The sequence below is a fragment of the Mirounga leonina genome, unplaced genomic scaffold (assembly GCF_011800145.1).
Source record: "Mirounga leonina isolate KUSES-001 unplaced genomic scaffold, KU_Mleo_1.0 Mir_126, whole genome shotgun sequence".
Taxonomy (NCBI): Eukaryota; Metazoa; Chordata; class Mammalia; order Carnivora; family Phocidae; genus Mirounga; species Mirounga leonina.
Genome location: NW_023270314.1, coordinates 15,245,206 through 15,263,642, shown reverse-complemented (window position 1 = coordinate 15,263,642; position 18,437 = coordinate 15,245,206). Strand labels below are relative to the sequence as shown.

The window sequence follows — 18,437 nt, the reverse complement described above, 5'->3', positions numbered from 1 at the left end:
CCTAATAATAATAATTATTATTATTATCTCCCCTTTACAGTCAAGGTCACACAGCTAGTAAGTGATGGAGCTGGGATTTCAAACCAAGTAGCCTGGCTCCAAAGTATTTACTTTTAATTACTCTGCAATATAAGGAAACCATCCTTACTCTACATTCTGACTTTGCCCACACATTTTAGGATTGACTATACGCCAGGCTGTTCTAAGTGCTTTACATATGTTATCTCATTTAAACCTTACGAAGTCCTGGTGAGATGCGTACTCTCATCCACATTTTGCAAATATGGAAACTAAAGCTCATAAAAATTATATTACTTATATAAGGTCATGGAACAAATAAGTGGTCGAGCCAAGACTTGAACCCATGTCTCACTCACTATACCATATTCTTTTTTCAGAATGTATTGTACATATATAAATATACATATACAAATACATGCACAACACAGGGAATCCAAGTTCTCAGTAAGGTTACATGGTAAGAAAAGAGACAAACACATGAACTTCTGGTTTTATTTTTAATTTTAAAAATATGACAAAGATGATTGGAATCATATTTTCCCTTTGACCTTGGGGGCAAAGATGATATCCTATTTTGTTTTGATCCCTACACTAAGCACAGTGCTGGTGAGTAAAAACAAAAAATAAAAAAGAAAGAGGATGATAAAATGGTCCTTGAACAAAAATTATTATCAACCTCAAAGAAAGCCTGGAAAATATCTCTTGAAGGAGAGTAAGGACAAAATACCTGGTGGGTTTCTACATTAGATGGTGCTGGACAGGAGGGTAGGATAGTGTGGTAGGCACTGTGGCCAGCAGAGTAATGGCCCCCAAAGATGTCCATGTCCTACTCTCCAGAACCTATGGATACATTACCTTATATGGCATAAGGGGCTTTGTGGATATGATTAAGGACCTTGAGATGGTGAGATTACCCCAGATTATCCAGGTTGGCCCAGTATGATCACAAGCATCCTTAAAAGTGAAAGAGGGAGGCAGACGAGTCAGAGTTAGAGAGGACATGAGATGACAGAAGCAGAGATTCAAGAAATATACTTTGAAGATAGAGGAAAAGACCATAGGCCAAGGAATGTTAAGCAGCCTTTAGAAGCTGAAAGAGGCAAGGTTTCTCCTCTAGAACCTCCAGATAGAACACAGCCATGCCGACACCAGGATTTTAGGTCCTGGAGACCTATTTTGGTCTTCTGACCCCCAGAACTATAAGATAATAAATTTGTATTGTTTTAAGCCACTAATCGTGAGGCAATTTGTTACAGCAGTGATGGGAAACTGATACAGAAGCCAAGTTACCAGTCATCCTCACAGTCCAAAGAAATGGCTTTTATTTTTTTAAAGATTTTATTTATTTATTTGACAGAGAGACACAGTGAGAGAGGGAACACAAGCAGAGGGAATGGGAGAGGGAGAAGCAGGCTTCCCGCCGAGCAGGGAGCCCGATGCGGGGCTCCATCCCAGGACCCTGGGATCACAATCTGAGCCGAAGGCAGACGCTTAACGACTGAGCCACCCAGGCGCCCCAAGAAATGGCTTTTAAAGAGGACAAAACTGACGAAGCCAAAGAATATACACAAAGAATAAGATTAATACATTTAATACTGTAAAATTTCCACATATCCAAAATAAAAGATAAAGGACAAACTGAGGGAAATACCTGTGATAAATATGACAGAGAGAGAGAAGTCATTTTAGCATTGAAAAAGAGTTCTTCCAAATTAGAAAAAAAAATAGCATCCTGATGGAAAAGTGAAAAAAGGACATAAATAGATAATACCCAGGAAGAATGCAAGTGACAATAAGCACACGTTTAAAAAAACCCATCTCATTTTAAATGAGGAAATGCAAATTAAAACAAAACCGAGATGCCATTTTTAATTTATAAAACTGGGACAGACTTTTTTTTTTTTAAACTTATATTTAAAGTGAACAAGAATTCCACCAGATTGGCAGTCTGTTACCACTGCTGGTAACAGTGTCCATCCACGGGTTCTTCATAAAAAACAATTTGCTTGTATGTATGACAGGTATGAAAATGTTTGCATTTTTGATCCAGTGGTTCTACATTTAGGGACCGGGGTGGTTATTCTTCTACCTCTCCAAATCCTTACTAGACCCCTCTCTGGCCTACGCTACGCCCTCTATGGATTAGATCACTGGCTCCCTTGCTCTCTAGCTTTCAGTTGGGTTTAGCCAATGAAGGCACTGAAAGAACAGAGGGCAGAAGAAGGGAGATTTGGAGACAGTTACTCCCCACCCCGTGCTCTCTCCCTTCAGCTAGGGTTTTATGAGTGGCTTTGTGCCTCCAAACTGGTGGTTCTCAAATTTAAGTGCATCAGAATCACCTGGGGGCCTTGCGTCTGATTCAGTAGGATGGGGCAAGGCCTGAGAACTTGAATTTCTCGTAGGTTTCCAGTTGTTGCTGATCCTGCTGGTCCAAGGACCACACTTTGAGAGGCACTGCTTTAAGGCCACAACTCCTAGTGGGACAACCCTGATTCCCCAGCAGAGGCTTCCTCTTCGCCAGTAACACTGGGGCCCAGCCCTCCCCCTCAGGTCTAGGCGTGGTAAGGGCTTGTTTGCCAATCCTGAGCACTTTACCATTGCTTGTTGTTTCCTTGACCCTGCCCACACCTCTTGTAATCAGTCTCTTCATGAAAGTCTCTTGAATGAGCATTTTGAATATACCATCAGTTTCCTGCTAAAATTCTGGCTGATGTAAGGATTTATCCCTAGGGAAATTATTAAAGATGTAGACACAGACTCAGGTGCAAGAATGTTCTTTGCAGCATAACTTACAAGAGCAAAAACATTAGAAACAAGGTGTGTGCTCAACAACGGGGGCAAGATGAATGTTATGCAGTTGTGAATTATAATTATAATTTTACTGGCTACTCTGGGAAGGTTTAGGTGAAAACAAGATTTAAAACTGTACTTAGAGATGTTCCCAATTTTGTAAGTATACGTGGATGTTCTTGTATAAGGCTCAAATTGAGATGAAATTGGGAAAAAGAGAGTAGTTTATGTGACGATGACTCCATACAGAGTTTATCGGAGGAGAATCTGATTTGTCAGTATATTCGTATGAGTGGTAGTTGTAAACCACAGGTATAATTCCAATCTAAAGTTTTCCTCCTTTATTTCCAGTTGGCTTTGACATTGATATCACATTTAATATTATATACATACAAATATTTATATTATATATAATTAATTTAGATTCTATTATATTTAATTAATAAAATAAAAATATGCTTAAATAGTGAGGAATAGGAAGTATATTCTAGTAATGGAATTCTTCATGTCACAATTTCTTTTTATACAAGCCCTTTAAACACATGGACTCAGACCACAAATATTTACTGAGTGCCTGCCCTCAAGGAAGTTACAGTCTAGGAGAGTACTTAGGACACAAATAAAGATGCAACATGCAATAGTAGAAAGAACACAACCTGGAATTAAAACACCAGAGTCTGGGATTTGTCACAAGTGCAATTTAGCAGTCCATGAAATGTTTTGCAGGGTATGTAGTAGAACGTAAATTATAAAGCTCAATTATGGAATCAGGGAATCATGAAAAGCTTTTCTATCAGAGACTGAACGCTCTGTGGCATGCATAGCAAGTGTGTGTTTACCAAGTTGGAGTTAACATTAGCCTGTCCTTTTAATTCTTCTCCACTTCAGAAAGGACATACGCATCCATATCCTTCTCACTACAGATACATAATTATGGAAGTTTGGGCATATTGGTTACACTGAGAATGAAATTTCAAAAATTAGAGCTGATGGTTGAAACAGAGGTGGCATTATTCTTAGTGACGCAAGAGAGCATGTTATTCCAAACTCTTAAATAGGGTAGGTTTCCATAAAGAGGACTGGGGGTGCTGCTTAGGAATCCAGCTTATGGAAAGTAAGCAGTACATTTGTAGGAGCCAGAGATAAAATGATTTTTCAAAATAAGCAATAGAAGAAAAGACAACCCAATAATGGACTAATGGCCTTCAACTGATAGTGACTGAGGCCTTCCAGTAAAATTTGAATGTAGGATAAAACTGAGACCCTGGATTGAGCGATGAGCAGCTAAGATGCAGTGAAATTCCCAATTCTGACATTCCCCTCTCTGATCACAGCATCCCGATACTCTAATGATCCCACTCCTTTGCTCCTGCAGGACCTACTCTTTGTCCAAATAATAAGTTCCATTTTTGACTTTTGCCCTTTTTTTTTTGACTTTTGCCTTTTCTTTCAAAATACCCACCTGCCGCAACTTCATTTACCTTCCTACCTGGTCGGACTCTGCCAGCCTTGCCAGTGGTGCTCTTGTCTGGACACTGGACTGGACTCTTTCGTCAGCATGTGAACTTGTGCTACAGGCTGCCTGGCCAGACTTGGAGCTCAGAAAATCCCTAAGGTCTATTTTCTTTGCTCACACTCAGAAGCTCACACTCGGTAGAGTCACAGAGGTAATCTCCACGTCTGTCTAAAACAGTGATAAAAGATGTAATGAAAAATCACTTTCAAATTCCTTCCTAATTAACCAGGAAAATATGTTAAACGAGAAAAATCTTCAATGAACGTACCATAAAATGAAAAGAGTCAAATTCTCTTAAGAAATAGACTCATCCTGCCTACCTATCTGAAGGAGGATTGAAATACAAGAGCCTGGTTCTTGCTCATTACTTGTTGCCACAGTGACCAGGATTCAGTAACTAAAGGCATTGGCGTTGCACTCATCGTAGGCCATTTATTATCAGGTAGGGAAGCCACAGAATGGGATTCTTAGGTATCCTAGGACTCAGAAACCAGATTGTCTTCCCAGATAAGTGGTCCTAAAGGCCTGCTTCAGAACCCAACATATTAATCAACATTAAAAAAATATTTTATTTATTTATTTGACAGAGAGAGACACAGTAAGAGAGGGAACACAAGCAGGGGGAGCGGCGGAGGGAGAGGGAGTAGCAGGCTTCCTGCTGAGTAGAGAGCCCAATGCGGGGCTTGATCCCAGGACCCTGAGATAATGACCTGAGCTGAAGGCAGACACTTAACCAAATGAGCCACCCAGGCGTCCCTTAATCAACATTTAGATTCAATAAAAGAAGAGTGGTGGCTGAAACTGGATTGGGGAAATCAGTAAGCTAAGTTAAATATACAGAACTAAATTGAATTTATACAAATAGTGTATATATTTGAAATAAAGTTCCTTGAAACAGATGATTTATATTATTCAACACAAAGACAATACCGCAGTCTATGACTACAGTCTAAGTGAAAAAGGAAAAAAATACATATACAAGAAAGGAGAAGCTTCACCAAAGGAAACCAAAGCCCTGGGTTTTATATCCTTCAGAAACGGGAGTAATATTCTTATGTTGCTCTTGATTTTAATAATGAGATGGTAAAAATCTAAGAATGGTTTAATTGAAACAGGATGCTTTCCTTCTTAATTATTGCAGAGAATAGGAACAAACTAATAGTCTGTATCTAAAGAGAGGAAAAGGATTAAAACCCAGGAAGTATAAAATAAGACATTTTATTTCTGTAACAATTAAAATGGCCATTTGCCTCTTTTTCTGCCCAGCACCCCTGCATTTTTCTGAGAAAAGCTTCCTATGTCCCCATCCCTACTCTAACCATAGACTCCACATGGAGATAACATCGTTTTGCATGATCTTACTTACCTGGACTAGGTTACCTAGAAGTGAACATCTGACCTAAGCTCACCCACTCACCACCCAGCCCTGTGAACTGATCCAGCACATAGGTTGGCACGTACTGTGAACACCATACTCCTCCTCCAGGGTTTATTCAACAGGACCTACATGCACAGGTTTCTTGTTTCTTAGGAGATAAAGCCTGGAAGATGTGTGGAGTGGTGGGTATGGACAAAAGTAGAGAGAAGCCAAGAGGTGAGGCAGAGCAAGAGAATCTTGGTAATATCAAGTCTCTGGCTCACTGGGTCTCTATTTAGCTACACTCTTATCCTTTCTGGTTGCAGGAGCCAATGAATTTCTATTTTGCCTAAGCTAATTGAAGATGAATTTCTAGATCGTGCAACCAAATACACAAATGCAAAGATTATGACTATGAATGTAAATGAGCTCAATTCTCTTAGTAAACAGTAAAATACTCAGATTGGAATGGAAAATGAAATACGGTTATTTAAAAGAATACCTTCTGAAATAAAAAGGTAGAACAAAATGATTTGCAAATACCAACCCAGACAGATATTTAAGACAAATACAATTCAAAGCTGAAATCATGAACAGTGTCATTCCTTTGAGTTGATTAATAGCATGATCTATAGAAAAGGCAAAGTAGGGTTGATGTAGCAGCTCAAGAATATCTTCAAGGAACTTTTATATTTCTGTTTCATCATTCTTGGCATGTGACTCTCATTTTGGTTACAAAATAGATGCTTCAGCTTCATACATCAGTTCTGTGTTCCAGGCAGGAAGAGGGAGAGAAGGCATGGCATTTAAATTAAGAAAGCAAAACTCCTTAGGAATCACTGGCAGACTTCTGTTTTACGTTGTATTGGTAGGTAAAGTATTGCATGGCTATCACTATTGCAAGGGAGGCTGAGCATTTATAAGCAGGGCCCATTGCCACCCCAAATCTATTACACGAAAAGGGGGATAATGGAAATTGCATAGGCAACTTGCAGTGGCTGGTCCACCTGTCAAAAGTAATATAAACTGGCCGCTCTGACACCTCTTTGGTAGTAACTACAAATTGGTGAAATCCTATTGGAAAGTAATTTGGCAGTGCGTAGCCTGCAAAGTCTTTACATCCTTTGATCCAGTTGTTAATTGGGAAATTTCTCTTCCATACTCGTCTGATCTTCATGAGAAATATTTTTCCTAAATTTCCCCTTTGCAAAGCTCCAGTCTCCAGCTTCCCCAGGGAAGATAGAGTGACTTCCCTGCTTAGTTAGTTTAAGGTAAGAAATAGGTATCCATATTTCAGTTGTCCCTTTTTTCCTCTTGGGGCCATCTCTTTATTTTTTAAAAAAGATTTTATTTACTTATTTGACAGAGAGAGAGAGAGAGAGAGACAGCGAGAGAGGGAACACAAGCAGGCAGAGTGGGAGAGGGAGAAGCAGGCTTCCCGCTGAGCAGGCAGCCCGATGTGGGGCTCGATCCCAGGACCCTGGGATCATGACTTGAGTCGAAGCAGACGCTTAACGACTGAGCCGCCCAGGCGCCCAGGGGCCATCTCTTTATAGGAAGCACACATTTTGGCTGGCTCCATTATGCCACTGGTGTTTTAAGCATTAGGTCCATTGTGAGAACACAGCTGGTTATTCAGATGTGTCTCTGACAGGTGGAAAGGATGCCTAGTTCTGTGTCTCAGGCTGCCACACACATAAGCCACCTCCTCCAACCCAGCCTTTATCAATAATTAAGGGGATATTTAAAATTAGCTTGGTTCTATGAAGAAATGTTAGGATTTTGGTTGATTGCACTGGTATCCTATGTTCAACTTTCTGAAGAACTACCAAAATGTTTTCCAAAGTGACTTAACCATTTTACATTCCCACCAGCAGTGTGTATGTGTATATATGCCTAGTCCCTTATCAGATACATAATTTGCAAATATTTGCTACCATTCTGTGGGTTGTCTTTCCACTTTCTTGATAGTATTCTTTGAAGCACAAAGGTTTTAAGTTTGATTAAGTCCAATCTATATATTTTTCTCTGTTGTCTGTGCTTTTTTACTTAATCCCAAGGTGATGACAATTTACACTTTTGATTTTATAAAGAAACTTATAGCTTTAGCACTTACATTTAAGTCTTTGGTCCATTTCAAGTTAAATTTTTCTGTATGTTATGAAATTGAGATCCAACATCATTCTCTTGCATGTGGATATTCAGTTGTACCAGCACCATTTGTTGAAGAGATGGATTATTCTTTCCCCATTAAATGGTTTTGACACTCTTGTTGAAATCAATTGGCCATTGATGTTTAAGGTTTATTTGTGGACAATCAATCTATTCCATCATTTTTATATGTATCCTTATGGTCTTGATTACTGGAGCTTTGTAGTAAGTTTTGAAATTGGGAAATGTGAGTCCTCAGCTTTGTTATGCTTTTTAAATATTGTTTTGGCTATTCTAGTTCCTTGATTTTCCATAGGATTTTGATGTCCATTTATCAGTTTTTCAAAAAAAAACCAAACCTCTCTGGGATTTTGATAGTGAATCAGTTGAATTGGTAGACCAATTTGTCGATTTTTGCCTGTAATTTCAGTTTTAATTTCTTCTTTAATCAAGAATTATTTTTAAAAATGTTTGCCTATCTTTTACTTTGTTACTCTATTTTTCTTTTTTTTTTTTTTTTTTAAAGATTTTATTTATTTGACAGAGAAAGACACAGCGAGAGAGGGAACACAAACGGGGAGTGGGAGAGGGAGAAGCAGACTCCCTGCCGAGCAGGGAGCCCGATGCGGGACTCGATCCCGGGACTCCAGGATCATGACCTGAGCCGAAGGCAGTCGCTTAACCAACTGAGCCACCCAGGCGCCCCGTTACTCTATTTTTCTTACAACATAATTAGAAAGTGTGACTTTGTGAGTTCTGTTGTTTGGATTTCATTGAAGTAATCTTTGTTCTCTGATCCCAAATCCATTTATTTGATAATATTCCCTTGTCATTTGAAAAGAACACTCACCATGAATTCATTATGTGTGTATGTAGATGTTCTCAAATCATGTTATTTAAACCATTGGTTATTTTTATTTAGTGGTATGTCTATTTATAAGAGGGTTTGCTGGGGTGCCTGGGTGGATCAGTCAGTTAAGCATCTGCCTTTGGCTTGGGTCATGATCCCAGAGTCCTGGGATTGGGCCCCATGTGGGGCTCCCTGCTCAGCGCGGAGTCTCTTTCTCCCTCTTCCTCTGCTCTTCCCCTGGCTTGTTCTCTCTCTCTCTCAAATAAATAAATAAAATCTTTAAAAATATATAAGAGGGTTTGCTATTAACTTTCATCATGATTGTGGATTTGTAAGTATCTATTCCTAAAGTTTAAAATCCTATAATTTGAAGTTATGTTGTTAGATTATAAAGATTCATAACTGTTTTATTTTCATAGTCACTTGTTCTTTACATTCCATTTTTCCCTCCAGTGACTAAAAAATGTACTATATCCCTTCGAAACTTTTTTTTATATTGAAATATAATTAACATACAGTGTTACATGAGTTTCAGGTATACAACATAATGATGCAACAATTTTATATATTACTCAGTGCTCACCACGATAAGTGTAGCCATCATCTGTCACCAACGTTTTTACAGTCTTATTGACTATGTTCCCTATGTTGTACTTTTATTTATTTTGTAACTGGAAGTTTGTAACTCTTAATCCCCTTTATCTATTTCACCCATTCCCCCCACCACCTCTGCTCTGGCAACCACCCGCTCGTTCTCTATATTTAAGTCTGGTTTCTTGTTGATCTCGTTTGTTGTTGTTCGTTCATTTGTTTTGTTTCTTAATTTCACATATGAGTGAAATCATATGGTATTTGTCTTTCTCTGACTTATTTCCCATAGGACTATACCCTCTAGGTCCATCCACGTTGAGGCAAATGGCAATATTTCATTCTTCTTTATGGCTGAGTAATATTCCATTGTATATATTAAATTTCCATTTTACTAATCAACAATTAGAGTTAATCAGCATTCTCTGAAGAAGACACTGAACTTCAGTGCTCTTTTTTTTATCCTTTCCATGGCCCCCTCTTCACTACTTGACATCTTGAAGTCAGCTGGAATTCTATTTCTAGAAAATTAATTTTTTACATTGTGTATTAATACTTAGTCATAACGGTAACTTTCACAGATTCCTTTATTGTGATAATTAAATGAGGTAATGCATGAAAAGTGACATGATGCTTGGCATATGTTAATTATTCAATAGTGTTTGTAATGATGATGAGGATTATCAAGATTATTACCATTCTCTACAAGCTCTCTTTTGATGATCTTTATCCTCAGCTTTCATTATCACTACCACCTGGATGATTTCCTAACCTATGTCACCTACCTGGCCACCACTCCTGGGCTTATTTTATTTTCAGTTTTTATTGCAGATCACTACCTAAATATTCCATCAAGACACCCATCTTGATACATTCAAATTAAACTATCTTTTTTTTTTTTAATAAAAACAATCCCACAGCATTTATTGTCCTCTGGTAATAACATAAACAATACGAACAAATGTTTTAGAACTATACTCCCAACAAAGGACATCTAAAAAAACAAACTACATGGCCTTCTCAAGAATTTCTCCCTTCATTGATCATTTCTAGTTGGAGACACTTCGGAGCAGGGTAATATTGTCTCCTTTTAGCATGATCCAACCCAGTTGTTTTCTTGACTTTGTTTTAGAATGAATCTCTTCGACATAATCTAATACGAGGTTGATGTACTCATCAAAACCAATGATATAGCCCTCTATTCGCATGTTCACTTGCTCATAAAGCCACACCTGAATTTGAGATCTATTTTGCAAGTAACTGAAGATGAGGTTGATGGGCTGAACCATCATCTCCTGCACTTTTTGGCCCTGGCCACGGTATGCCATGGTGGAAACCAACAAAGATTGCACGCTACCTCCCAAATTAAACTATCTTTTAATTTCCCAATTTCTGGTAATGGAACAGGCATTCTCCCTGATCTCTGATCTGGAAATCTTGGAGACATCTTTGCTGTTCCTCTTAGATTGCCCACATCCCCCAGCAGACAGTCGAGCTCAGTGCCTGTATCATGTAATTGGACGGTCAGTGTTAGTCTTCTTCCTCCTCCTTTAACTTTAATACATTGCAAAGTCCTGTAAACACTTAAAAAATTTCTATTTACCTTCCTCTTTATGACCCCCTCCTCCCAATGTTTTACTTTCCATCCAGCATTTAGACTCCTAGTTTTCTTTCTTATTTTTTGATTTCTCCTCTCTTCTGCTATCCTTACTATTCAATCCCTTCAAAGATTGTGCCAATCATGTATTTATTATATACTACCTAACAGGCTCCTTGTTATGAACATAAGTCTAAAATCCCCAGTCTCTGACTGAAATGGATCTAACCTACAACAGCAACTACTCCCTTTATGGACACTGTGGGTCAGTGAATCTGGCACACTGGTTCCTCCCTGAAAACCCCAAACATTCTGTGAACTTTTTGGTTTTATCTTTGATATTCCTTCTGCCTAGAAAGCTTTCTTGAGCCATCTCTGTCAAAACTCTACCTATTCAAAACCACCCTTGTCATAAAGCCTTGGTTCACGTACTAGATAGGACTTGTCCTATTTATAAGCCACCCTAGCATTCTGTATGCCTCTATTAGTGATGGAAAATTTTTTTCCTTTAAATTAAAGATTTCCAGATTTTATTATCTTGACAATTTACCAGATTGTAAGATGTTTAAGGGGCTTTGCCCTACTCATCTTTTAATCTTCTGTAGGCCCTTAGTAGTACAGCATATTTCACAAAGTTGATGTTCAATAAATATTTGTTGAATTTAATAAAGATTGTATCACTTAAGACAAAGAAAAAAAATCATTCTGAAAGCATGACCAAGGTTTCTTTTTTTTTCCTTAGATTTATTTATTTATTTATTTGAGAGAGAGGGAGGGCAACGTGCGTGCGTGAGTTGGGGGGAGGTGAGAGGCAGAGGGTGACTCCTCAAACAGACTCCGAGCTGAGCAGGGAGCCTGACACGGGGTTCCATCCCAAGACCCTGAGATCATGACCTGAGCCAAAATCAAGAGTCAGCAGCTCAACCAACTGAGCCACATGGCTCCCCATGACCAAAGTTTCTTAAGCATATTATGTCAAATAAAGGTTTGTTCAAACACGAAATTGCTATTTTCTATATGTGAAGCTTTGCTTGGAGAATGAACTAGCTAAACATGTCTCTGAATGACACAAGAGAAGGCACACGACCTTGTTATGGTGGCAAACCTGAAGGAAACATGTACTTTGTAAGAAAACCAGACAACAGAAACAGCTGTGGCATATGAATAGAGGTCTTTCTGAATATTTGATGAAGTGCCAGAGGTTGCCCTTTGTACACAGCTTATGACAGACACAACTTTAGAAATCGTTGGCTCTCCATGTTGCTTTTGTTCACAGAGATAGTAAAGACAGCTCTCCACCACTACCCTGTGTAGCCTGAGTAGATGCAAGAAAATAATGGGCTCTAAGTCTGGGAATGCAGATTGCAGCCCCATTCTGGAGGAATTTGAAGGCTGGTATTGGGGTGTTATGGAGTAAGCAGCTCATTGACGTTTTTTATTGTTCTTGTTTCCTGTTGTTTGTTTTTGATCTTGGGTGCACCATCATAGAGGTATGCTTCAGGAAAATTAACCACACAGCAGAGAGGAGGTTGGCTTGAATAGACCTACAGACTTAGCTGGTGTACTTACAATAGAATAGAAAGGGGTCAAATGAAGTAAAGTGGCAGAAGTAATAGAGGGGAGGGAAATCATGCTGATGTTGGAAACTATTATAAAGGAATTAACAACTGACCTGTGAATGATTATGATGGTCAGGATAAGGACAAACCAGAAATAGCTCCTAAAGTTTTGACACAGGGAAAGGAGAGAGACCGTCATAGGATGGAGGCAGGGATGGGGGTTGGGGGAAGAGAGCCTAGAGGAATTGGAAAGGTTACTCTTTTTCCTCCTGAGAAAATGAGTTTTTGTCTTACTTCTCCCATTTTTCCTACCCAGTCTCTTCTTTTATTTGCCCCTTTAAAAGCTAGTATTTTGGACAAGTCACTAATATCCAAGCAATGCAAATCAATTAGCTACCACTTTTCATGCAGCAAATGGAACAAAATTTAATAGGATTTATCATAGCCAGGGTTTTTATCAGTGTAGAAAAAAAAAAGATATGGTTATATGCTCCTAGAGAGGAGTATAAATTGGGAATTGGTTTTATGATCAGAGGTCCATATATTATATAGTTTGGCTTTTTACACTTTATTATTTTATTTTTATTTTTTAAAGATTTATTTATTTTATTTTAGAGAGAGTGAGCACAAGCAGGAGGGACAAAGGGAGAGGGAGAGAGAATCTCAGGCAGACTCCTGGCTATGTGCAAAGCCATACACGGGCCTTGATCCCACGACCCTGAGATCAGGTGCTGAGCCAAAATCGAAGAGTCAATGGCTCAAATGACTGCACCACCCAGGTGCCCAGGCTTTTTAGACTTTACATCAAATTTATTGTTATATAATTGACATATAATAAAATGCTCCCTTTTAAGTGAACTATTAGGTGAGTTTTGACATAAGTGTGCCTGTGTAACTACTACCTCAATCAAAATAAAAATAATTTTTCATCATCTCCCCAAATTCACTCACGCCCCTTTACTGTCATTTTCTGTCCATCCCCTACCAAAGATCCACTTTATTCCACTTTCTGTCACTAGGTATTAATTTTTCCCATTTTAATATTTCAAATAAATGGAATCATACAGTTTGCACTTTTTTTGTGTCTATCTTTTTAACTAAAAAGGCAAGGGGAGCTCCTCTCTACTCACTAAGTGAGAAGCTGCTCCATTCATGAGTTGTTTAATAAAACCAATTCGATCTTCACATTAAGGAAAAAAGGTTTTGAAATGTCCTAGACAGATGTGTACTAGTACTTCATTTCTGATTATTACTGAGTAGTTCCAATATGGTTCCAATTTTAGTAGTTCCACTAAAACTTGTTTATCTAGTTACCCGTTGATAGATTCTGTTTCCAGTTTTTGCCTGTTAGGAATAAAGCTATTAACATTCATATTTAAGTCTTCATGTGGGTGTATATTTCATTTCCCTTGGGCAAATACCTAGGAGTGGAATTGCTAGATGATATGGTAAGTGTATGCCTAACCTTGTAAGAAACTGCCAAATTGTTATCCAAGGTAGGTGTACCACTCTACTTTCCCACCAGCAGTGTATGAACACGCTCCACATCCTTGCCAACACTTGGTTAGGGGCACCCTTTCCAATTTTACTCATTCTAGTAGGTGCACAGCGGTATTTCATTGTATTTTAATCTGCATCACTCTAATAACTACTGATGTTGACATACCGTTGGGTGTTTATTGGTCAGTTGCGTATCTTCTTTTGAGAAGTATCTGTTCAAATACTTTGCACATTTTAAAATTTGGTGGTTTGTCTTCTTATTGAATTACAAGTGTTTGAGATTCGAGTTCTTTATCAAATATACGTATTGTGAATAATATCTCCTAGTCTGTGGCTTGCCTTTTCATTTTGTTAAAGGCGATTTTCGAAGAGCATAAGTTTTTAGTTTCAATAACATCTAATATATCACTTTTTAAAAAAACGACCAGAACTTCGGGAGCTCAGCTTAAGAAAATGTAAGCCTTGGGGGCCTGGGTGGCTCAGTCGGTTAAGCTTCTGACCCTTGGTTTCGGCTCAGGTCACGATCTCATGGGTCATGGGATCAAGCTCCACATGGGGTCCTGCGCTCAGCGGGAGTCTGCTTGGGGGTTCTCTCCTTCTGCTCCTTCTGAAACTTACTCTTGCTTTCTCTCTCTCTCTCAAATAAATAATCTTTAAAAAAAAAAAAAAAGAAAAAAGAAAATGCAAGCCTCAGCATTTGTTTCCTACCTGTCTGTTCCCTACCTGGAATGCTTGAATGCTGCAGAGTTGGGCTAGAATCTAGACAAATTTTACAAAACCTCACGAATGTGACAGCCACTTTTGTTTATATTAATAGGTATCATTTCCTGGGTATATACTGTGCAATAAGCAGGGTGCTAAATACATCATATAAAATTTTTCATTTCATTCTTACAAAAGCCTCACTGGAGAGGAAACTTGGATATAGAGTAATAAAATAATTAGACTAAAGGCTTAAATATTATCAGTGGTGGAACTAGACTATACTTGACTCTAAAACCCTTTGATTCTTAAAAACTGTGCAGTGTCCTATCTCAGAAATCTCTGTATCTGTCAAATTCATGAAGTGGAGGTCCTCTTACTGCTGCTTTTGGCTGTTTCCTGATGGCAAACACAGTTGTGGAACTGTGGGGTTTTCTGTTCCTCTATTAGGGCAGTTACATCAGCTTCCCGACCTCTCGATTGTAGCTACAGTGTTTTGTCTTTGTTTGTTTGTTTAATTGGTTTGGGTTTTAGCTTTAATAGTTCTCGTGGCAAACTCCAGGTTCCTTACCTTCCTGCTTCTGTCAGAAGAGGTAACTCTCCTGGGAGTTTCATGGTGTTCAGGGAGTCATTCCAGGATCTCAGCTTATAACCCAGTCTTCCAGCCCTTCCACTGATTTTGTAATAATCAAACTTTCTGTATTATATCACTTTCTGCTTAAAATACTTCACGTGGCATCTCTTTCCAGCACTGAACCCTGCCTGATACACATGGTCTGGACAGATATTCAACAAAGGCTTGAGCAACTATTAATCAGAAGTGGGGCAGTTCAGCGACAAGGAATTGAGTCCTTGGGGAGACAGGCATGCCAGACGCCTTCTCCATCCCAAGCAAATAATGCACTGGCCTGATTATCAGGGAACCAGGAGACCAACTTCAGGACATGGCATGCGTTGAGTTGGTAAACCTCTATCCTGGGACTCTTACGACTTCTCTTGCTCCCTATGCCTACAGAGAAGTTTGATCCCAATGTGCAGGGTGAAATTGTTCCTTCAGCCCAAGGTGAAGCCATCTCAGCAATGACAGCTAGAGAGACGAAGGGACAGGGGAATGAGCAGGGCAGTTTAAAGCTCAAAGGAACAATTTCCAGGTGAATAAAAGGCAGAACTACCTCATAAAGCATTTAGTAGATATGTGGTGCTCATTGCCTTAAGATAGGAAATAGATGCATCGCTTTAAATGTTTTCTTCATATACTATTAGGATCTATCAGTAGCCAGGCAAGTTGTCCAGTCAGCATTTGGCATCCGATTTAGGAATTCCCTCAGTGTTACTGATTAATGGTTTTCCAACTCTGGCTTGAACGGGTAGAGTGACAGGGTTCATTACTTCACAAACCTGGGTCTTCAATTTCTCTAATCATCAGAACATTATTTTTGTTGTTGTTGTTGAACATCAAATCATCTCTCTAATTTTTTCTGTCTGAGAATAAGCATATGGTCTCTTGCTACTTATCTCATTTTTAAAGTATCTCTGGTATCTATTCCCACTCATGAAAGGCCCCAATTTTCTTTCAGGACATTATATTTCTTCCATGGTATATGGTTTTCAGAGAAGACCTGTGTGCCTGCCTCCCACTCTGGAAACAAAGGGAAAATCCTTCCTTCCCTTGTCCTCATAAACCCAGACATAGGTACATGTCCTAGTTTTGGCCAGGTGTACAATTTCTCTTCAGTTTTTTTAATCTTGAGGAAATGTGGCATAAATAAAAGGAGTAGGTAGAGGTCATTCAGCGCAGAGGTAGTATGCCAATTGCACATTGAGACCATGAGACAGTGGCTATACTTTCTGCTTGCAAATCAATTTGCTTTAACATTGTTATTGTTCATTTCAGAATCTGGTCCTCTAATCTCAAGTCTAGGTGGCCCAGTAGCCTTCTAATGGTTTGGTTATCTTAAAGTTTCTTTCTGTTGTTTGCAATTCAAATCTCCAACCAAAACCTATATATGAATGGGTGAGTAGCTTTTTCCCCTGAAGTGTCTAGTCTCTGCTTATCTTACTTAGGGACAATTTGGTTGCAACAGACAGAACCCACTTTAGTTGACTCAAAAAAGGAGAGTTTCATTGAAAAAACATAAAGAAGCCTCAAGGTACTAAGGACAGCAATTAGAACTGGATCCGTGGGAAATGGATCTGGGAAACGGGGAAATCAGGAACTGTGGTTGGTTATTCTTTCAATCTCTCAGCGGCCAAGTGTTCTCCTTCATAGTGGTGTCTCTCTTGTGGGTTCACTGCTGTTTTCTGGACATATATTCTGGTCTCTATTCTTGCTGGGTTCCTGTTTAACCATCTCATATTGACCAATCAAGACATTTTAGCTTAACCTACAATCAAGTGACTACAACTCTATGTCTCTTAATTCCAATTGTCAAAAGATAAATATTTGTTCCTGACCTACCAGTAGGTTGGCTGGTTTGGAAGTAGGTATTCATCCTTAATCAAATCAGTTGGGGAAGAACTGGGGCAGGTTAAATATATATCCCTCTGGAGGCAGTGGGTGCAGCAGGTCAAAGTAGGAAGTGCAGTCGGGAGTATCTGGCAAAATGACTGATTGGTCTGGGATGCTCTTGATGGATAAAGGATCCTCACAAGTCCAGACATTTTGAAAAATTATAACCTGGGAACTGGAAGTTATTTTCTTTTAAGAATCATCCAAGATTTCTGGGGCACCTGGGTGGCTCAGTCAGTTAAGCGGCCACCTCTTGATTTCGGCTCAGGTCCTGGAATTGAGCCTCACATCAAGCTCCATGCTCAGTGGGGAGTCTGCTTGGGGATTCTCTCTCATCTTCTCCCCCTGCCCCTTCCTCCCACACTTGTGCATGGTTTCTCTCTCTCTCAAATAAATAAATAAATCTTTAAAAAAAAAGAATCATCCAAGATTTCCTACTAAGAATAATCCTTCTCACCAAAGAATACCTGTTTCTTTTAAGTTGTTATCCTAATTGTAGTCACCAGTTGTTGCCCCTGAGAGGCTGATAGAGACGCATCACCTCTCTCTAGTGGCTCTCTGTGACATTCCAGGATTTCTCAAAGTGATGTCCATGGACCACCTGCATTAGAATCTCCTGAACGCTTAAAATGGAGATAGATTCCTGGGATTCACTCTAGATCTACTGAATCAGCATTTCTGCAGGGGCAGGAGTGGAAGAAGCTGTCCATTTGAATTTTCAACAAATTCTCTAGGTGATTCTCCAATACATTAACATTTGAGAACCACTAAGCCAAACTATCAATTACTTGAGGACAGGGAACAGCGTTTGTCTTGTTCAGGATTGTATCTGTGATACATTACCTGGCACATAGAAGACAGTTAGTAAATAAAGAATCAGTAAACTCTTACATCAACAACATAATCCTGATTATAATCAAATGTATAACAACAGTGATGAGGTTTAACTTAAATTACTGACAGAATCATAAACTCACGATTATATTACAATACCAAATTATTTCTACCAATTACTAAAGAACACTCTTTAAAAAAAAAAATCCCATTATTGTGATACTTTTAATAGCTAGAGTTCTCCTTTGCTTTTATGTTAGACTTGCTTTCGGCCCACACTTTAATTCTTCTTCCCTAAATGGCATAGGTATGGTTTTCATGTCCTGTGAGTCCAAGCTCAATTACTTTCCCATCAAACCATTGTGAAGTAGAAATATTTGCCCATATTTAGCCATGCTGTTCATTTTCCTGTTAGTTACTTTCTGTTTTATATAGAGTACAAAAAAGGATTGTGGATGAATCA

At 38.9% G+C, this 18,437-nt stretch overlaps 1 protein-coding gene across 1 annotated transcript; it reads right to left on the bottom strand.

Annotated features, from left to right (window-relative positions):
• Positions 1-10,322: 10,322 nt before the first annotated feature.
• On the bottom strand, positions 10,323-10,601 carry LOC118008420 (small nuclear ribonucleoprotein E-like). Its single transcript, XM_035001969.1, has one exon. The coding sequence runs from the start codon at positions 10,599-10,601 to the stop codon at positions 10,323-10,325; it is 279 nt and encodes a 92-aa protein (XP_034857860.1).
• Between the last annotated feature and the right edge of the window lie 7,836 nt (positions 10,602-18,437).

Bases quoted from the DNA above. Each gene is read 5' to 3' on its own strand.
- LOC118008420 (XM_035001969.1), bottom strand. From the start codon at position 10,601: ATGGCATACCGTGGCCAGGGCCAAAAAGTGCAGGAGATGATGGTTCAG.